At 42.8% G+C, this 22,538-nt stretch overlaps 2 protein-coding genes across 2 annotated transcripts in view; both read left to right on the top strand.

The window, feature by feature from the left end:
- Positions 1–1,018: 1,018 nt before the first annotated feature.
- On the top strand, positions 1,019–8,169 carry LOC140348966 (calumenin-B). Its single transcript, XM_072435143.1, has 7 exons — positions 1,019–1,139; positions 3,244–3,473; positions 3,596–3,789; positions 4,168–4,334; positions 4,430–4,490; positions 5,402–5,601; positions 7,059–8,169. The coding sequence occupies exons 2-7, from the start codon at positions 3,247–3,249 to the stop codon at positions 7,161–7,163; spliced, it is 954 nt and encodes a 317-aa protein (XP_072291244.1). The 5' UTR covers positions 1,019–1,139; positions 3,244–3,246; the 3' UTR covers positions 7,164–8,169.
- Positions 8,170–16,407: 8,238 nt separating this feature from the next.
- bend7 (BEN domain containing 7) overlaps positions 16,408–22,538 on the top strand; it is a 7,639-nt gene continuing 1,508 nt past the window's right edge. The window contains 6 exon segments of the mRNA XM_072434448.1: positions 16,408–16,596; positions 17,169–17,237; positions 17,312–17,601; positions 18,800–18,904; positions 20,236–20,343; positions 20,428–20,545. Of these exon segments, the coding sequence (XP_072290549.1) occupies positions 16,533–16,596; positions 17,169–17,237; positions 17,312–17,601; positions 18,800–18,904; positions 20,236–20,343; positions 20,428–20,545 (754 nt within the window). The 5' untranslated portion in view covers positions 16,408–16,532.

Here is a 22,538-nt window from a genome sequence, read left to right as displayed (position 1 = left end):
GTACACGCCCTCCTCTGTCCCGCACACGTCCTCCTCTGTCCCGCACACGTCCTCCTCTGTCCCGTACACGTCCTCCTCTGTCCCGTACACGTCCTCCTCTGTCCCGTACAAGTCCTCCTCTCCCCCGTACACGCCCTCCTCTCCCCCGTACACGCCCTCCTCTCCCCCGTACACGCCCTCCTCTCCCCCGTACTCGCCCTCCTCCCCCGCACGCCCTCCTCTCCCCCGTACACGCCCTCCTCTGTCCCGCACACGTCCTCCTCTGTCCCGCACACGTCCTCCTCTGTCCCGTACACGTCCTCCTCTGTCCCGTACAAGTCCTCCTCTCCCCCGTACACGCCCTCCTCTCCCCCGTACACGCCCTCCTCTCCCCCGTACTCGCCCTCCTCCCCCGCACGCCCTCCTCTCCCCGTACACGCCCTCCTCTCCCCGTACACGCCCTCCTCTCCCCGTACTCGCCCTCCTCTCCCCGTACACGCCCTCCTCCCCCGCACGCCCTCCTCTCCCCGTACACGCCCTCCTCTCCCCGTACTCGCCCTCCTCCCCCGCACGCCCTCCTCCCCCGCACGCCCTCCTCTCCCCGTACTCGCCCTCCTCCCCCGCACGCCCTCCTCCCCCGCACGCCCTCCTCTCCCCGTACACGCCCTCCTCTCCCCGTACACGCCCTCCTCTCCCCGTACTCGCCCTCCTCCCCCGCACGCCCTCCTCCCCCGCACGCCCTCCTCTCCCCGTACACGCCCTCCTCTCCCCGTACTCGCCCTCCTCTCCCCGTACACGCCCTCCTCTCCCCGTACACGCCCTCCTCTCCCCGTACACGCCCTCCTCTCCCCGTACTCGCCCTCCTCTCCCCGTACACGCCCTCCTCTCCCCCGTACACGCCCTCCTCTGTCCCAGCCGCTTTTACGCTTCTCACTTTGTGAATGAACGGGATGTTGTTGACTTTGAGGACGTGGCGGTTGTGGTCCAATCCAATCACCGCTGTCCTTCTGAAGTGGACCAATCACATTGCGGCGTGACTCTCGCTGTGCTGGGCTCTGATTGGCTGCGCGCGGCTTTAGCACGGGACCGGAAGAGCATGGGTGTGTTTCCGCTCTGCTGCTGCCCTCAAACTGCACCGAACAACTTCTCACCAGACACAGGTACTTTTCTTTACTTTTATTCTTTCAGAGTTGATTAAAACCCGCAGCATTTGGGGAATGAATTGTCTGTGGTTTAGTACATCTGTGATTCATGCTAAAGGCGGCTGTGATCTCATGTTCTTAGTCAAATGTCAGCTAATTGTGTTCACTCTGACCTAACGGGACGCAGATTCGTTACTTTTACTTCGGGTCTTCAGTGGCTGTGACGTCAATATAGAAAACTAAACCTTTTCAAATGATGGTGGGATTATTTAGTATTGTTAATGTGTGTTTGAGATGCAGCTATCTATTAAATATTTTCTGGACGTAGACATAAGCGATGATTGACTGCACAAGTCTGAATCTGTGAAATCTACACTATATTAATGTTTCAGAGGAAGAATGGCACATGCAGGATTATATACATGTGAAAGTTGTGTGTTATCTTCTCATGTAAAATATATATTTTTAAACATCAATGTCAAATTTAATCTAAACCTTTTCCAAACAAACAGCAAAATTATGATTTATTTATTCATGGATGCAGTAACTACCAACAGGTCCGTTATGAGGAGTAAATTAGAAATATAGAACTTAAAGGTGCACTCTGTCACTTTTCTGCTGATCTCCATGGTGACGTTATGGAGCTCAGCAGTGACTGCTTGGTTCCAGAGGTTTTGTCTTTATATCATTGGCTGCTTCTTGTGCAGATGTGGAAATACAGATTTATACGCTCATATTTAAACCCATGGGAGAAATGTGACGAGGCGGCTGATAAAACTTGCTTTGGCACTTGATAATATACCAAATGGTTATATTCATGCCACTCTCTTAACAATAAAACTATAACATTGCATTTTAATAAGATGCAAATATGTGGCCCAAAACTTAGTGTTCAAGGACAAACTGTCAATAATGTACAGGAAGTTGAATATTTAAATGTAAAAATGTTTAATTGTAAATTGTTATTGCTAATGATGATTTATGAAAAGTACAATTGTATTTTAGGAGCTGGGCTTATCATTGATGATAAAATGTGAATTTATTTAATTTAAGTTGTTAAGCTGTTTTTTATATATCCAGTGTATGTGTGGAGGGTGTGGTGGTGTGTAAATAAGGGAGTTTGATATTTTTATTGTCAATTTTCTTATGTTAAACCTGCCCAAGGACAACGGATCATTCCAGCTAAATCTGGTACAGCGCATTGTTTTTCTTTAAGATTAATGTTATCTGTGAACTGTCCTTGTTTAAAAAAAAAAAGCATGTTGGAAAGCTCAGGGTTAATCGGGATAAGTAGCTATCTTTTTATTCAAAATCTGTTTTTGAAAGTCACAAAATTATTAAAACATTAACAGAATTTGTTTTTTGGACATTAGTTACCACTAGGGATGTCTCGATAACAAAATTTAGTGCTACGACTGTGACTAAACAACAGGGAAATCTTTAGTCTTAATAAATTTGGACCATTATTTTTGGTTTCTTGCGATTATGTGACTTGTATAATCATAATTATTAATTACCCTAATCATCTAAACCGCATATCTTACTTACCACAGAGCTGCTTAGCCTCTGTCTTGTCCTCAAACTCTTAATATTTGAATTTTTCTAGATAAAATATCTAAGAAATGTTACTTCCGGAACAACAGCACACTTCAGAGTGTTGAGCTCCATTAGTATGGCATTAAACACTTTATCTATCCCACCGAGCCCAGCGTGATGTGACGAAGCCTCCACCAGAAAAGTAGTGCCCTTGGGCCTAATTACTATGTAGACTTCTCGTTCATATCATTTGCAGCTCAATATTTATTGCCTGCACATGTTCAGCATCAAGGCAAGCCTGCTTTGCATAGTACCATTTGAACACTAAGCATTTCAAAGTGCTCATCAATATTGTACATTTAGAAAAGGGCATACGAGAATTATCAAGTGATTATTGTGTCGGCAGCATCAAAACCTTTCAATATTATCTTTTAGTGTGATATTTTCTCTAGCCATATATCGCACCTTTTAAGTCTGTGTGGTGCACCTTTAACTGTCCCGCTTTACCAAACAGCTGAGCCCGTCTGCAGTTCCAGAAAGTCGACCGGTGGAATTGAATCCCTGGCTCTTGTGTGTTTCGTTCCAGAAGATGAAGATGGAGCTGCGGCCGTTGTTCATGTGCTTCGCTGTGTGCCTGGTGTACGCCTCCAGCAAACCCACCGACAAGAAGGAGCGCGTCCACCACGACGACCCGCTGAGCAACCGGGAGCACAACGACGCTGAGGACTTCGACTACGACCACGAGGCCTTCCTGGGACAAGAGGAGGCCAAAACCTTCGACCAGCTCACGCCCGAGGAGAGCAAAGAGCGCCTCGGGTGAGAGGAAAAATAGTCCCTTTTTTAAGAACGCTGTGTGGGGAGTGAAGCGAGTGGAAGTAGAAAATGGTAAATACCGCCTTTGATCAAAGCAACCGGTGTAACGTCTGATCTCACTTCAGTATGTTGGTGGAGCGCATCGACGAGGACCAGGACGGCTTCGTGACGGTGGAGGAGATGAAGAAGTGGATCAAACACGCTCAGAAGAGGTGGATCTACGACGACGTGGACCGACAGTGGAAGAGTCACGACCTGAACGGGGACGGAGTGGTGTCCTGGGACGAGTACAGGAACGCCACCTACGGCTACATCCTGGGTACGGACACGGCTCTTGTTTCAAAACTGTCTTTTTTTGGGGCCCCTCAGTTGTTTTACAATCGAGTACATCGTTAATTACCTCCTTTCTTCAAACTTTCACGCTTGTTATTGTCGGTGAATTCACTACGGACCACTTCAGGGAGCAAAAACATGTTATAAAGGTTTTAAAATGTGTCAGAAACGAGCAGTTCCAGGAGCCACAGCGACATAGCTTGGACAAAAGCTGCATAATAGTGTCACGATACAAACATTTACACCTCTATTTCAATACAAAGGAATAGGCTTGTCTTTAAACACTAAACTCTTTTATATTGCTGACATATTACACGTGTGACAGAAGCATATTTTGGGTTTAAAACGGTTCATTGACGCGCAGACGACAGCGACCCGGAGGACGGCCTCAGCTACAGACAGATGATGGACCGCGACGAGAGGAGGTTCAAAATGGCCGACCAGGATTCGGACATGAAGGCCAACAAGGAGGAGTTCACGGCCTTCCTTCATCCCGAGGAGTACGAGCACATGAAGGACATCGTGGTGCTGGTGAGTCGCCTCCTAGCCACGCCCCTGTGCCTCAACCAAAGTCTGTCTCCCTTTTTACAATTCTAATCTGTTTATTTCCTGTTCACTTCCTGTAGGAAACCATGGAGGACATAGACAAGAACGGAGACGGCCTGATCGACTTGAACGAGTACATCGGTCAGTTCTGCTTTCACAAACGGTTCAGGAGGAATGAGTGAAATGTTGAGAAATGTGTTGAAATGTCACGTCGGTTACATTTGTTAGAACCTTATGTCGCCCTTAAGTGTTAAGAATAAACCAGCATTAAAATAGTTTTCAGCAAAAGCTACATTTGTTCATGTTTACCACGTTTTAGGAAAGTTTATGAAAGTTTGAAATCAAAATCTTAAAGAAACCCCCTCAAATGTTTAAAGACTTAGACTTTGGCACACTGTATTTTTCTCAAGTCTTAAAGTGCCTGGTGACATGACAGGTTTTTACAATTTTCTAATTTTGACTTTATTTGGTGCATTTCTACCTGTTGCACTTATACATCATAGTTTTACATCAATCAAGCAGGTATTTGTGGAGAAAAGTCCAAAAAATCTGTAGAAAATGACAGGAAGTGACATCACACCTGGGACACGCCTCATTCTAGTCAAATGTATGCATCATTTATATAAAATAAACTACTTTTTTGATTCTCTAAACAGGAATTCAACAAATTAAAGTCGCTATCGGATATTTATATTTGTCAAATAAAAACATAGTAACATTAGATGAGTTTTGCCCAGTGTTTGCTGGGTAATTTCCTAGTGTGATGTCATCAATTAAAACCGGAAGTGAGATTATAAACCTAAAAAAAAATATCTTTTTTAGTATAATTTTTTGCTAAATTTAAAATGTATAAATCTTAACTGCATTTTAGTTCAATGAGTCATGTGACCTGTTGGGGGCACTTTAACTTTTGTCTGTTATCGTGGGGGGAAAAAACCTAATTTCATCATTGTCCATTTGTGCCAAACAAGAAGACTTAAAGCATTAGTTTGTTTCATGTAAGAACCCATTTCCCCGTTTGAATTTGAAGTGAATGTTGTTTTGTGGTCCAGGGGACATGTACAACCAGGACGGAGACGCCTCGGAGCCCGAGTGGGTGAAGACGGAGCGGGAGCAGTTCACAGAGTTCAGGGACAAAAACAAAGACGGGAAAATGGATAAAGAGGAGACTCGGGACTGGATCCTGCCCAGCGACTACGACCACGCCGAGGCCGAGGCCAAGCATCTGGTCTACGAGTCCGACGCTGATAAAGTATGTGCTGCTCTTAACTTTTAGGCTCTTTTTTTCAGTTTCTCAAAATGGTAGACTCGTTAAAGACTTCAGAGTGGAGGTAAATGTATTTCATCTGTAAATCACTCTTCAGTGATTCTTGTGCAAACAGGCTCAGGAAAAACAGAGATGAACTCTAACCAGGTCAATATCATTTCCACATTTTCAACATCATCTCACACATTCTGAGCTGGTTTAAGACAATGGCAGGACTAAACGCCTGTGACTGGAGGGAATGACTGGAGACAATGGTCCTATCTCAAGAAATAGATTAAACTTAGTTTACTCTTGGCTCAGAATTTTTGGTTTCAGAAAACGGATTCAGAGCAGAGTTAGACCACTCAGTTTGATCACTTTTAGTTTTGCTGAGGAAAAAGTCTTATTTTTAGCTTTGAAATGAAAAATGATGTGTTACAGTTATAACTTTACTGAATACTTAATATGATTAATATAATTACTCTATCCATTTTATATCAAACATTCATTTAGAAAATGATCAAATAAGAACCATAGATATTGTTGTGTAAATATTAGTTTATGTTCAGGTTTAATTTAGGAAATATGATTTATTTGTACCATAGTTGTTTTTATTTGGCACGAATACGTCTGGGGAGGCTGGATGAATGTTTGACACCACCTACTTTAGTTACTCCGTTTGATGTGCATCAACAAAAATGTTGATTCAGAAAATGAAATGTTTTTAAAGTATTTTTTGGGCCGTAGTCTTTATTAGACGGCACAGTTTAGAGTGAAATGGGGATGAGAGAAGGCAGGACATGCATTAATTTGTTGGAGCTGGGACTCAAACTCATGACACTGGCCGGCCGCACGTGGAGCTCGGCATGTGTGCTGCTGCCTTAACTACTCTGCCACAGGGCAGCACAAATCTGATCATTTCTATTTGTGACAAAAGCCCTTAATACACTATATTACAACACAGACTAGATTCAAGTGTAGTCATGTGGACACCGTTTGGTCTTTCATCCAAAAGTCTTTGTCAATCTGCAGACCTGGCCTGAGCTTCCTAAGCCCTGCCCCCTGCTCCATAATGACTGCAGCTCCCTAGTTACTGATGAGTACCTGATAACATATGACTGACTGTTACATGTTCTACTCCTGGACTCAGAATCGTCCCCTCACTGTCCTCACAGTGGTCTGTGGCTTTCAGATGCAGATGCACGACGCCCTGTAATCCTGTATTTGCATGCCATCTGTGCCGACGCACAATCATAGGCCTGTTGTATGTCATCTGAAACCCATTCATTGAAGGTTTTTTATTGAAAATAAATGGATCTCTATCTAAAGATTATAAGTAAAAACCAGGACGACACAAAGGAAACTTGTAGGATTGTTATTTACCTGACATTTGACAGCTAAAAAGATCCACCCCCCCACACACACATTAACCCTGATGAATCCTTGCTCTCTCTCTGCTGCAGGACGGGCAACTGACCAAGTCCGAGATCGTGGACAAGTACGATCTGTTCGTGGGCAGCCAGGCCACAGACTTCGGCGAGGCGCTCACTCGACACGACGAGTTTTAACCTCCTCCTGCCTCATGGACCCTCCGCCACTAGAGGGCGTGTATGTGCACCCCTCGACATGGGCCCAAACGCCACAGACAGTAATTTATTTAAATGCTTTTTTGTTTTATACACAAGCTTGGGCAATTTCTGATTCCCCCAATTCAAGTCAGAAGGACGGACAGTGTTAAAGAAAGAATTAAAAAAAATGTCGAGACGCATTTTTTCAAACGCACTGGACCATAAAGCGTAACGTTTTGCTGTACATTTTGTGTCATTTTCAAGTTTTTCTTTTTGTTTCATTTTCAAAGATGCGCCACGTCTTTTTTCTGCTGGAGATTATGCCCCAGAGAAGTTTAGTCTTTCAACTTATTTTCCTAGCAATAAAAACAAGTGTATTTGATTTAACGTAAGATGGATAAGTCAATTACATCTCCATGGAAACGAGCAGGCAGCAGCACATCTTCCACCAAGAAACGTGACGTGGTGCATCTTGAATAAGTGAATGTTGTAACCCTGACGACAGGAGACTGCGAAATTAGTTTGACAGTGCAGACTTTTTTGGACCAGTGCAATAATGAACCCGGGACCAGTTTATGTTAATAATAAAATGTTGTCTCGGTGAATGTTGGACTTGAAGGTTTAACTCGCCCGCCTTGTCCTTAAGCATCACCTCTTCGGTATGCATGTTGTGTGTACATATATTACTTGTGTATTATTTTTGTTTGATGTGTTAACTTTTGTATTTGTGCCAAGCGAAGAAACAAAAAAAGTTCAATTTCCCTCAGAAAGTTTAAGCCTTTTTCCATTGGATTCTTTCTAATTGTTTTGCTTGTGTTGACACTACCACCTATTCTAACCACTGTTGCTACTTTTATGCTATTATTATAAATTGTACGTAGATGAAAATGTTTTTTACTGGCTGGCTGCACCAATAAGTGACTGTTATGTTGAAGTTGGTGTACAGCCAGGATGAGCGCCATTTTTGTGATTGGGAGAAATGTCTCAATAAAATCAAGATTTTAAATGAAGGGACATTGACATTTTTAAGTGTGGATTTGGGACTTTTGTGCCATTGAGAGCCGGTATTTCTGACCTGGAGCTCGAGAGTGACCTCCAGCCTGTTACAAGGAACTCCTGAAAGGATTTTAGGAACAATTCAAATTTCTATGACTAATATAAATGTAGACTTTAGAGGTCTCACTTTGTGACAGAACAAATGGTTAATGTTTTATAGACCTCTAACTTTACTTGGCTCTCTGGCTCTGCTGTCTCTCCGGGGTCAAAGGTCAGAGACACCTGCAGTAGTATATTTTTTTTATATATGACTTAAATGGAGTAAGATCAATGAATTCACAGCCGTTTAGTTAGTGAGGGGCTTGAACTGTAACACAGTAAACTCCACTGTATCAGTGTTTACAGGCGGCACTACCAAATATTCATATATTCTGTTTTACACTGAACACTTCAGTGGAGTAAATATTCAACACCAGGGGACACTGTGGAGCCGACTATTTTAGTGTCAGTGAGTTTGACCACTTGTCATGGAATTAGACATACACCCGATGCTATTCCTTAACACATTGAGAACACAATTCAACTTAGAATATGAAACGACACAGAAACATCAGACATTTGTGTGGCATGCATGGGAGAAAACGCGGGGACTGTGTCAGCCAGGCCGTTGTAAGGAGCCTGGCTGACCCTCCTGCGTCTCACCCCCGCGTCTCACCTCGTTTTTTCCCATGCTGGTTGGTTTTATTAGATATTCTGGAATAGGCGGGTCACATTTCTCATTGGTCAGCCTCACATCAAGGCACTTGGTATTTTTCCGTAGAGATCAAGCCTTGGGTAAACATTACCCAGACTCCTCTGGGTTATCACCCCCCCTAGGGTAAACATCCTTTGGCCCATCTTTACGACCCCTTCACAAACAAATGCTGTCACACACCCGTTCTTCTCTTAGACTAATGATGCAGATAAAATATCACTATTATGCAGATAAAATACATCACAGAAATATACTCATATATTCACATTTTATCACATTTCCCTCCTGTTTATCAAAGCATTAGTCTTCTGTCTCATACGCCAAACACATTACTCATTTCAGTTTTCAACATGTCTTTCATATTGTTGTTAAAATGACACTTTTACACTCAAAAAGTTATGCACATTTTTCAACATTGAACACACTCCTTTTCTCTCGGCCCACAACATTTCTACAGCATTACTGTCCTAAATTTTGAGTCAGATTGGTTAATCTCTGTAATTTGACAAACAGACCATTTATCTTGTCTATAATTTGTGCGGTGTGATGGGAAATATAGAAGTACAAGCGGAAAGCCCTTAAACCCACTGCTCTCTGGTCAGTCAGTTTGACTCGTCAGGGACCTCTCTGGACACCCCAATAGAATCAAATACGTCGTATCAGGTGCTACTGGGACCAGATTGTCCACTAACCTCTCGACCTTGACCCTGCGGTATGGTTCTGGGTGATGCTGGTCTTTGTTATGACCATGGCTGGCCACAAAAGGGATACATAGGCACAACGTCTCACAAGTGTCCCCCACATCACCATAAGTCCTCTCTTGGTTCCTTAAGAGACCTCCCTCCGCTGCTCGCTTCGTTCACACCTATGACACATATGAACTGGTACATTTCCCATCTCAATTCATAATCTCATTAACATTACATGTAGTTATGTTGTAGCAGATAAAAAGATAGTTAGTGTAAACAACTCTGGCTGTATAATATGCCATTGTGTTTCTTCAGCCTCTGTCATGTCAATTGTACATTATACATTATACATTTCATAACCTTCCTTCAAGTTGATCACTTATTTTCTTCCCTCTATATTCCATTAACCGGTATACACCGTTGTGTATGTTGATCGATTGTCCCGATTGTCCCGATTGTCCCGATTGTCCGGTGCATAATACAGGTGTTCAGCACCCATATTATTGTCATCACTTGTGATGATGATAACTGTTGATTCTTTTTCCACAGAGTATGGTACTCTGCGCACCGTAGCCTCTGGCTCTCGTCCATTGTAGCAGAGTATCGTACTCTACCGTAGACTCTGGACAAAACTCATACAAACGAAGTCCTGCGTCTGCGATGTTATGGATCTGCCGCTGTGTTGTCCAGACATTTCTCTCACTTTCCCATGAGAGCACCCATGTTCTCGTCCCTCCAATGGTCGGTGTGAGGACGACACGATGTGGCTCCGTCTCTGTAAACACCACATCTCCAACACGTTCTGCTGTGGTGATAAACAAAGTCTTTTCGACAATTCAGTGTATTTCAAACAGTTTTCTTGTTTACAATTTTTTTTTTAGTAATTATTGATTCGGAATATTTGTTTACACGTAAATCCCTCCTTTTTGAGATATGGAATTCCCATTTCTCAAACTACTACATTTAAACAAAATTCAATAATCCAGATAGTTTACAACGATGTAATCAAGGAAGAGATGGAATTGCGTCTGTCACTCCACTCCGCAATGTCACCTCTTGACCTTTCACAGTTCAGCGGTCACATCCCTGGCTGAGCCCCCCTTCCACGGCGCTGGGCCCCCCCTGTGTGTCTGTAATCCGTCTATGTGTCTGTTATCCGACACTGCCCTAACCTATCTGTTTTACCACCATTTGTTTCAAACTCCCAATGTTTCAAACTCTAAATGTTTCAAACTCTAAAAGTTTCAAACTCTAAATGTCTCAAACTCTAAATGTTTGGTCTCCACGTGTGCGCGCGTATGTGTGTGTGTGTGTGTGCAATACAAATACATCAAACAATAATAATTGTCTCAATAATTCCCCCGTTGAGCCGGCCATAAGGGTCAGTTCACAACTTAGAATTCTTCACATAATTAATAATTTCACATCTCCTCTGTGCGTGTGGCCTGCATAAAGTCACACATCTAATGTAATATGTGCTAATCTTCTATATGTGCTTCAGGTGAGTTCCAAACTCAATCTCTCACACCTGCTCATGTGGTGCTTTACAAACATTGTGTATTAGTTTGTTCTAGCAAGTCTATATGTGTATAACTATCAAAATGATCCTAAACCTTCCCCTTGTACATAAGGCACATCATTTTATCAGTCTAACCATCTCTTGGCTCCGACCTGAGTCCTATAATGTTTAAGTCCTGTTATCACTGGTTTTCATAACTTCTATAACGTCTAAATTTAGATGATATTGTCTTATTTAAATCTATTCAATTCTTGATTGAATCTCCACAATCCTTCAGGTATTTACTTTAGAATGTCAAATTCTTTCCCTGTTAATTTTAACTTTTCCTATTACTCATCACGTCAACCCCCCTGAGGTGGTGTTGCTCTTAATTGTCACTGTGATACGTAAAGATAACAACATCTGCTCCATCCTGAGTCCTCCAGATTCTTTGCCAGTCAATAGCCCCTTATCTCTGACTATCTTTATGACTTGGTGTCCTGTTGTCTTTAGTTAATAAACACATGTATGTCCCATGTCCCCCCACTTCTGCGTCAATTGCCCTAGTTAATGACCCATTCATGTCTTTCCTGGGAGGGCATTGGACGTCACTATTTAACTTATTCCCTCACTTATGTCTACATGCAATACGAGGTTTCCTCATGATAATACAAATAAATAAGTTACTGATATAACTTTTACTATCACTTTACTTACTACCCATTCTACTCCTATGTCCAAAAACATCAGTAGTCACTCATTTACCCACATTATCACTCCCAGGCCTGTGCCTGCATTTTATTCTAAATTTAAAAACACTTCTGTCTTTTTGTCCTGTACTTTCATCTAGTCATGCATTAAGTCCAAAAAGATAATTTTCCGTCAAGTCCAATAATAAAACAAAACAAAACAAAACAAAACGTAGCTTTGTTCTGTGCACTCAAAAAACACGATACCGTAAAAACACAACTTTTGTCTTCTATGTCGGGGAAAGGAAGTGTCCTGTCTGTGATCACATTCCCCAAAATATTGGCCATCTATAAAAATCTGAATTCATCTTCATCTCTTATCAAGTTTAATAAAATCTTTATAATTGACTGTTGTCAATCAAACAAAACCCTTAAATTTGTTCAAATACTAAAATTTAAAACCAGCTGGGTTTAATTCCTAATTTCATCAGTTCAGAGCGTCCTCTGAACTGCTTTCTCCCCATTCTCCTGCCTTGTTGACCCCCCTTATCTCCCCCTCTCTGCCACGTCATCTGAGCATGCTGGAAGTCTCCCTCCAAAATCCTCTTATGACTTTTCCTTTGTCTTTTTACAGTTTGGGGTGATAATTTTGGCATTATTTGGTCTCGGTCGTCTGAGAGAAATGCTACTTGCTTTACAGTCACGGTCAATGTCAAGCTTCTAGAGAAATTCCTTATTAGATTCCTCCGGACATAAACGTGGTGTTTAAGATTCACCCGTGACTGCAAATTTTAGATCTCTCAGAATAACGCCTTGTGACCCTTGTATGATTAATTGTGATTCACACTTGTTAGTTAATCACTATTAATCCTCATTCACACATTCATACTTCTCTCTTACTTAACTCGCTCGTGCACAGCGCTTACATTCACACATATTTCCTCAGTAATATGAAACTGGGTATTTCCTCAGTAATACCTAACTGCGCATAAAAGCATACAATATTTTTCCAGTAAATATCAAACTAATGCATAAAAACGTTTTATGGCTAACTCTTTTTCACACACAAAATTTTGTCTGACCTTCTTCGTCGCCTGTGTTCTCCTGCTGCTTCGAAACGACGCGCTCTCCTCGCGGAGACTGAGGTGCAATGGGCGGCCACGGGAAAAGTGGACTTCTTTCAGCTGTGCACAGACTTCACCGATTCACCCGTCAATCTCCGCGAAGGGGCTGCTTGTCGTCCGGCTCGATAGGACCAGAAAATGTCATGGAATTAGACATACACCCGATGCTATTCCTTAACACATTGAGAACACAATTCAACTTAGAATATTAAACGACACAGAAACATCAGACATTTGTGTGGCATGCATGGGAGAAAACGCGGGGACTGTGTCAGCCAGGCCGTTGTAAGGAGCCTGGCTGACCCTCCTGCGTCTCACCCCCGCGTCTCACTCCGTTTTTTCCCATGCTGGTTGGTTTTATTAGATATTCTGGAATAGGCGGGTCACATTTCTCATTGGTCAGCCTCACATCAAGGCACTTGGTATTTTTCCGTAGAGATCAAGCCTTGGGTAAACATTACCCAGACTCCTCTGGGTTATCACCCCCCCTAGGGTAAACATCCTTTGGCCCATCTTTACGACCCCTTCACAAACAAATGCTGTCACACACCCGTTCTTCTCTTAGACTAATGATGCAGATAAAATATCACTATTATGCAGATAAAATATATCACAGAAATATACTCATATATTCACATTTTATCACACCACTTTGACTCTTGACTTTTCCAGAATGTTTTTTGTGAACTATAAGATCAGCCCTGAAACTACAGCTGTGAAGTAGAACTAATGTAGCCTCTGTCCCAGACTCATTAAATACATTAAACACATTTAAATGAACATTTATTTAGGACTAACCCTCTCTATTTGGCAACAATGCCAAACTGGTAAATAATTGTGTAAACAACTTGTCAAATGTATTGTTGAGGCGGTAGACCCACTATAGACCGCTAAGACCTTTGTCCTCAGAGAAAATGTCTAATTGAGCCGTCTTTAGTATTGTAAACATAAATCATATGTTCAAATAATAAGTCATATGTTCAAAGTGAACCCCAATATTGTTCAGTCTAAATCTTTATTTGAAGCATGTGACATGGCAGTCAACCGCCAGTAGATGGCGCTAACAGCACTGTGTGTTCAGTGAGTCAAGGCCATGAATATAACCGTTATATTAATATAACAGATCCATGATCACGGGTTTAATATCGATACAATACCAAGTACTTTGAGGGTATTTGTTCTATGCCAATAACAATACATTATGTGTTTATTTTCTGTTATAACTGTTTTCAACCAAAATGTTACACTGAATACCACTTCTGAGAGAAACATCAAACCAGATCAAGTTTTACTCAGATTCTCAACAAGGAATAAAAATAGAAAACTGTATTTATGGAAAGAGACATTTTCGTGCCCTTCAGCACCATGAGTAAGTGTGAAGTGCTCTGTGTGTGTGGAGGTGGTGGGAGGGGCTTCCCTCAGTCTGCCCCAGGGCAGCTGTGGCGTCAGAAGTAACTGACTTTACTTTGAACAGGATAAGTGTATGATAACATCATTGCTTAAATGGCACATCACACAGCAAGTTTTGCATCTAAAAACATGAACAGTATTAACATACTTCTGGATAACAATATGAAATTGTATCAATTTAAATGATAAATGAATCAAAGTTTATTCCAATCTTTTCTGTTCGTGTTGTGTTGATGGCTAAACATTTGGTGAAAACATTCAAATCACGTAATTCCAAATGAATTCCAAATGTCTTGTAAAGGACTCACTGGGACGTGAAGGATATGACTCCAATAAAGGATTATCTTATCTTATCTTATCCAGCCTGAGACTAGAAGATATGTGGACACATGTGGACATGTGTATGATCAGACATATTCCATGATGAGACAAGTGTCACAAAGTGTTGATGAACTCAATCGTTTCTGGGCCTTCAGCTCAAACACTTTCACTGACTCTGAACGTGTCCTGCAGATGTCCATCTCGTGCAGAGAGGGAGGCATTAAGTGCACTTTCCCCTCCTTCTACGGGACACAGGCCGGGCACATGTGGTTTAGGCCCACACTTTGGCAATGCTCCTGTTAAAGCAAGTACAAATGTTATTATATAAATATAATATACTATAAAAAATACCACATAAAGAGGAGAAATAGGGTGATAAGTGGACAATCCCAAATCTTCAAATCTTATCATTTATTACAATCAACTGTTCTTTGTGCTACTTCTACATTAAATTCATGTTGTGTAAATTTAAGGCCTGTCACAGTGACACATTTATTTAAGTACAATATATTGCTACAGAAATGATTGTGATAAACAACTTAGAGTTAGAGTCCATAATGAGCTTTTGAAGTCACTTATTTGGCGCTCTACAGCTAAAATCTTATTGTGTTACAAAAAAGAAAAAAGCCCTTAGTTATGGAGCTCCATGTATGCTGTCCCTGCCAGCATCTGTCCCTGCAGTTATGTGTGGGTTTGTCTCAGGGGCCTCTTTGCACAGCCTACACCTTGGGTCTTGTCTGGTGTGGTAGATCTGGGCCTCTATTGCTCTGGTGCTCAGGGCCTGCTCCTGTGCTGCCATGATGAGGGCCTCTGTGCCACTTCAGTTATGTTCCGGTGGTACATCCCATGTAGGGGCTTGTCCTCCCATGATGGTCCCTCCAGCACCTCATCATCCTCTGTTCCCCATTGCCTGAGACAGTGAGCACATCATCTGTTGTATGTTTTTTTTTTTTTTTATTCACATATATTTGCATTGTGTTTACAGTTCTTTCGGACCTGTCGGTGAAGGTTCCTCCTGGTTAAGGTTTGCAGGACAGGGGGACTCTGGAAAACCTCCACACAGGGCCAGCCGTATAGGCGGGTGCCTGGGGCGGCACTGCAGGGGGGGCGCCCCCCTCTGGATTATTATTTTTTTCTTTTTTTTTTTGCTTGGCGGAGTTTTTTGCGCCCCTTCTATGTATCCAAACACTATTTTGGAATTGACAAATAAATCTAACGAAAATTGTTATGGGGGGGGCGGCGCCATGGGGAGTAGCTCGCCTAGGGCACCAAATGTGCTGGGGCCGGCCCTGCCTCCACACTTTGAGAACACATGTAGATTTCGGTTAAGGTGCACTGATTCCTGAGTTAATACAACAGACAAGTGCGGTCCCAAAGTAACATTTTATTTATTTACCCTAGTTTAGTTTGTAATTCAAATCCAGATTAAAAACACTTAAATTTTTCACTTGTCATTGTTGACATTTCGAGTGAGTGGCTTATGGGTTAGATGGGTTAAATCCACTTGTAAGTGCTCCAGGCCTGAGCTTTAAAAGTGTATTACACGTTGTATATTTCCACACAAACATGCCACAGTTTGCACATGTGGACCAGGCTGTGTGCTAAGACTTTACAATTAGGCTCAACACAAACAACAAGTGCGGCTGATGCACAAGTGCGGCTGATGCACTCTGATGCAGGGGCTGATACAGTTCACACTTGGTCACAAAGACACTGCATCACGTGCCACGTGAGACATGTTCCACTCTTTGTTATCGCCTAATTATAAGAGCGCGCTGCGCCGCCCGGGGATAAATGAGCTGATTAAAGCCGAGTGTTTGCGTCCGCCGCTGGACGCGTCCGGAGATCACTCTGTACACAGCTCTGTACTGTAATATCACCTGAGAAGATGGAGTTTGGAGAGAGGAAAAGGAGCAGGAAGTCTCAGAGCTTCAAACTGCTCTCGGCTGAAGGTATGTGTCTGTGAGGACGTGAGGACGTGAGGACGTGAGTCTGTCTGGGGTTTGTCCGCGCGGTGCTAGCGCAGAGCACCGGGGACAAAACCTCTGTCTGTGCTTCAGGGGCTTATACACAAGTAACTGTAGTTATTCCAGTGTCTTGTGCACAATTGTACTGGATTTATTGACCTGTCTGACCATGTCTGAGTCTGCTGCCCTCATGCTTTCTACAGGTGGTCCATCCTGAGGAGGAGGGGCTGCTCATGTGTACCATGAACTCAAGTATAACATGCTGAATATGGCCACAGGCCAGAACATTTATGATTTATATTTTATCACAACATTCATATTATATTCATGAGGTAACCAAAATATTTCTGCTGCTTTTCAAAGTGCACACCTCACTGTGATTGGTTAAATCTTACTCTCACTCACTCAGAGCATAACAAAGACTGACCAATAGGAGAATGTGTGTCCAATATGACAACGTCACCGAAACAGACGTCACAGGGATGAGATTATGGGGTGATCATGACTTCTCTGCGGTGAAGCAGGTGTTAAACCTGACTAAAGTGAGTGTGTTAAAGTTGCAGTTGAAGCCCCGATCAGCGCGCCCACAGATGCTGCTGTTGTGCCAAAATTGCAGCTAAATCAAGGTATTTTCCCCCTGCAGTCTGATGAAACTAAAATGTTCTCTTTGGAGATAAATGCTGCTATACTTGTCGTGCAGACTGGGTGGTCGAGGACGGCATGGAGATCAAAAGGGAGATCACTGGAATGATGAAGATTTTGAGTGACAGGAGTAGGCGGGGCTATCAGCGCATGGGCCCGGTGCCAGGGCAGGATGGAGGGCCAGACGGGGGGCAGCGGGCTCCTCTGCTCCCGGCTAATGATGATGATGACCCCTGGGCCTCTGTGGAGGGAACTGCACATTCAACCCTGCCCTCCGCACACACCAACGGACCTGGCCCCCGCTCCAGGGCTCTGAGAGGACCACACTGCACTAAAGGTTTGACCCAAGCAGCAGAACAATAACCAGTACAGTACGGTTTATCCTTTATGAAACTTGAAGCATGTTGTGTTTGTTGGCAGCTGCAGAGACGCCCTGCTGCATGTGTAACTGTCAGGACACACTGCACATCATTTTGCAGGAGTTACAAGTCATGAGAAAGATGATGCAGTCTCAAACAGGCAAGTTCACAAAAGTACACGGTAAGCACAGTACTTTTTATAGCATATTTGTATTCAATAGACTTAACTACGAACAGATACTCCTGTACACAATTATTGATGGGGGTTCAGGCTTAAGGTGAAACCTATTCACTCTTAAATCTTTAGTACACTTGACCAAATAACATTTTCTATTGCTATAGAATTGTCTTGAGGGCCAGATTTTCAGAGGGCCGTGACCTCTGGGCTGGACAGGTACTACTTTTGACACAGTTTGGGTTCAAACAAAATATCCCCAACACTAGATCTATTTCAAAACTTTTTTTTTCTTCTTAGTAAAATACAAACGGCTTTACCAGGATTGAATTAGGACCGGTCCAAACCGTGATCAAAACAGGCCTAAACCAGCTGTAAACAAGAGAAAATATGTTTTTTCAATATTTGGAAAATGGGCCATGGGTCAGATCAGATCATTTGTAGGGCCCAATCTGGCCCATAGGCCTTTAATTGAAGAGGCCTGATTTAGGGATTACACAGACATGAGTGTAATCTTACTTGAGTATATTCTCAGTGACATGAACTGTTTGCTGACTCTGGAGGATTTTAAAGTTTGTGTCAGTTATAGCCATAGATCAATGTTATGAACTTATTTTACTTCCATGATTTTACCTTACCATAATTGATCTTTTTCTTTAAACTTGAAAATATTACTAATTGTATTTTTGTGTCTTCTTTCTGTCTGTTTTTACATCAACACTAAACATATGTCCAAATTGTACCACTTTTATTACTCTAACCTAACTTCTTTCTTGTATTTTATTACTCATTATTATTATTATTATTTACTTCTGTAGACAAACAGAAGTCGGATGCAGCATCGCCATGCCAACCTGTCTTGCTTGGCCCCGCCCCTCCACATAGACCACTGAAGAGGAAGCCCGTCTACAAAGTGACCCCACTGACAGTGTGCAGTGCTCGCCAGACGCCTCTATCCTCTCCTGCCTCTGCACCTGTCTCTGCTCCTGCCTCTGCACCTGCCTCTGCTCCTGCCTCTGCACCTGCTCCTGCCTCTGCTCCTGCCTCTGCACCTGCTCCTGCAAACAATGATCCCTCCTCTCTGCTCCATCAGCCGAGGAAACATCTGGAATCAGAGGTGCTTGTAAAAAAACGTTGTCATCTGGCGTGATGTCGTGATGCTGCATAATCAATTACAACATTGTATTCTCATAATGTTTACCATATTGTAAAGAAGTTGCTGCATACAGTGCATCCGGAATATATTCACAGCGCTTCACTTTTTCCACATTTTGTTATGTTACAGCTTTATCCCAAAAAATATTCAATTAATTATTTGCCTTAAAAATCTACAAGCAATACCCCATAATGAAAACTTTAAAGAAGGTTGTTAGAATTCTTTGCGTGTACAAAATATTTACGGTACATAAATATTCACAGCATTTGCAATGACACTCTACAATTTGAATTGAGTCCACCGGTGGTAAATTCAGCTGGTTGGACATGATTTGGAAAAGCACACTTCTGTCTATAGAAGGTTCCACAGTAACAGTGATGTCAGAGCACAAACAAGACATGAAGTCCAAGGAACTGTCTGTAGACCTCCGAGACAGGAGTGTATCTAGAAACATGTCTACAGCATTGATGGTTCCTCTGAGCACAGTGGCCTCCATCATCAGTAAATGGAAAAGGTTTGAAACCACCAAGACTCTCCCTAGAGCTGGACCTGGCCAAACGAAAAATGCACATGGTACAGCCCGCCTGAAGGACTCTGACCATGAGAAACATAAATCTCTGGTCTGATGAAACAAAGATTGAACTCTTAAAAAGCGCGTGTCACGTCTGGAGGAAACCAGGCCCCGCTCATCACCAGCCAGTACCATCCCTACAGAGAAGGAGGGTGGAGGCAGCATAAGGCTGTGGAGATGTTCTTCAGCAGGAGGAACTGGGAGACTAGTCAGGATCAACAGAAAGATGACTGCAGCAGTTACAGAGACATCCTTGATGAAAACCTGCTCCAGAGGCTCTGGACCTCAGACTGGGCCAAGGTTCATCTTCCAACAGGACAACGACCCTAAGCACACAGCCAGGAGAGCAAAGGAGTGGCCACGGGACAACTCTCACTGTCCTTGAGTGGCCCTGAGGCCACACTTATTGGTGTGAAATAATGCATTTAATCCTTTTTGGAATAAGGCTGTAACATAACAAAAGGAGGAACAATTGAGTGAACCGCCAATATCTTTTCCTATGGCCAACATTACCTTTAGTTTATGTTTATATGTCACCAATGATTGCAAGAATGTACCATTTTTTAAATAAAATCAAACATTTACCACAATCCTAAACAGAATACACATAAATCCATGTTCTGTTTGATATCTAACCTTAATGTAGTGTTTGCTGCTCTTCTCTTTTGTTACTTTTGTTATCAGCATTAGCACAAAACAGTTGTATTTCATTCTCTTTCAGTCTGAGGTGCGTCTGGTGGAGGGCCATGAGGTGTTTGATTCAAAGGCTCAACTCAATTCCATTTTAATCAACTACACTCGCTCCGGCAGCCTGCTGTTCAGAAAGCTGGTGCGGTCACAATGTTTATGTGTACTGTGAATTCAGTATTCATTCATTAAGCAACTCATTACTATGTATGTTGTATGTATGTAGGTCTGTGCCTTTTTCGACGACGCCACTCTGGCCAACTCTTTGCCCAATGGGAAAAGAAAAAGAGGACTCAATGACAACAGAAAGGGCTTGGACCAGAACATTGTAGGTGCTGTTAAAGGTAAGACCGCTGCAAGGCAACTGAGTGTGCTGCATTCCATTTATTGCCTGAGGTCAGTACTCCAACTTGGACTGAAGTTACTGTGTTCCAGTTGTCGAGTTGGAAAAACATTGAGCAGCACATTATTGTTTATTGTTCATGACTAAAAACTAGTAATACAAACCAAGGAAGCGCTCAAATCATTCAGAATGCACATGTATTTAAGGTAATGCATTAACATTTTGAAACACATTTACATTTACCCCTCCTTAGAAGAGTGGATGCTGCAGAAGCATAGTACAAACGGAGGTAGAGTTGGTCGAGTGACTAGAGACGTCAGGCTGGTATAAAAAGGCTTCTGACTAATAGAAGTGTGGTCCACATATGTAGGTCTTCAGGTCCTCAATTAAAATATTTAATTAACGCAACTACAAAGATGTGCGAAATCTATTTATTGATGTGAGATGGACACAGGTGATCAATGGCAGCTCGAACTGCAGACGGATGGCTGGGAGTAGAACCAACCGGTTTGGGAGTCAGGAAAGGATGCGTGGTGCTACGGACATCACTGAGTCGCCGATGTTGTGACATACGTAGTCCAGTAGGACCAGTGACATAACTCCAAGCAATGACATTACCAAATTGCCCATTTCAGTCAAGAAGATGGAATTGTTGGCATTGAATTGAAGGCCCAGCATGAGGCAATACATTTGGTAAATAAAAGGAAAGACACAGTTGCAAGGATGAGTTGCATCTCCGTAGTGTGAATATGAGTGTGAAGAATAAGGTCCGATTAAATTAGCTTAAAGTTGGAGCGAATTCCAAATTCTGGAGAGAGCCTAAGAAGGCAAGCAAGAACATGCGCAGGACTTTTAGGTTGAGTATAGGAGAGACACAACCCAAGCGGAGTGTATGATGCAGTGTTTGAGAAGGTTAGATGATAGAATCAGATGAGGGGAAGAACAGGGATCAGACTTGTGTGAAACCTTTTTATAACAACAATACATGTGCGTGAGACATGTGTGAGCCAAGTAAGTCTGGATGAAGGTAGTGTTGGAATGTTTTGAAAAAATAGGTATGGGACAGAAATAGGTGAAGCTGAGTAGTTTGGATTGGTGCAGTGTGGGTTGGAGGTCGAAGTAGCAGGAGTAGCATAGTTAGTGTGGATTGGAGTAGAACGACTTGCATGGGTTCGGAGTAGCATGGTTAGCAAGGGTCGGAGTAGCAAGGCTAGCGGAGAAGCATGGTTACCACAAGCTTTGTAATTGGCCGCCATTTGCGTCGGGGAGGTCTGCATAGATTTGATGGAGGACTATAAATCACCCTTGAGGCATCAAGGCTGGTTTGCAGTCCTCTGTCAAATCTTGGCAGAAGTGCTGCACACCTCCCCAAAGCACTCGGCAGCGAATCAGAAAGCTTGTGGCTCTTGTCGTGCCTGTATGTGCAGCGTTCGTACTCCTCTGTCTAAAAGTCATCTCGCGTGGAGGTGCCGTAGACGTCTCCACATGCTGTTGCCTCTTCGCTGGTAGATAGGCATGGAAAATAGCGCCTTAAAATTGAACATAAAACGGGTTGATACTTCAAGAAGACAGATATTATGGGCTTTGATTCTTATCTACAGCGGCCAGTTGCTGACAATACTTTGAGGCAGGGACAACTTGCAATAACAACTTTTTGCGGACATTTACATCCGAGTTTCCTCATCCATAAGCCTTCTGCACACCGGACAAGCCCTCAAAGCTTTCAAGTGCACAGACTTTGTGTGAGTGAGTGACTGTCTGATGCTAAAATATAAGGAGAGGCTTGTTGTTACTAACAAGTAGCTAAGCAATAATATATAAACTAGCATTAGTCACCTGCTAACTAAATGCAACAAACAGCTCAGTCTGGAGTGATTTCTGTAAGTCCACTGGTCCCTTCTGATGACAGTAATCCATTTCTGGCAGCAAACGGAGTCATTGGGGATGTTACGGAAGAGGAATCCTTTGTTTTGAGACTTTTAGATGAAAGAGCT

Source organism: Eucyclogobius newberryi, unplaced genomic scaffold (assembly GCF_026437365.1).
Source record: "Eucyclogobius newberryi isolate DKJ021-1_F unplaced genomic scaffold, fEucNew1.0.hap1 SCAF_7, whole genome shotgun sequence".
Classification (NCBI taxonomy): Eukaryota; Metazoa; Chordata; class Actinopteri; order Gobiiformes; family Gobiidae; genus Eucyclogobius; species Eucyclogobius newberryi.
The sequence above is the reverse complement of the archived record's forward strand: the minus strand, read 5'-3'. Positions and strand labels throughout refer to the sequence as shown.

Excerpts from the sequence above, each read along its gene's own strand:
- LOC140348966 (XM_072435143.1), top strand. The coding sequence starts at position 3,247 with ATGAAGATGGAGCTGCGGCCGTTGTTCATGTGCTTCGCTGTGTGCCTG. Across the intron at positions 4,335-4,429 it reads TGAAGGACATCGTGGTGCTG|GAAACCATGGAGGACATAGA; the intron begins GTGAGTCGCCTC and ends CACTTCCTGTAG. Across the intron at positions 5,602-7,058 it reads ACGAGTCCGACGCTGATAAA|GACGGGCAACTGACCAAGTC; the intron begins GTATGTGCTGCT and ends TCTCTGCTGCAG.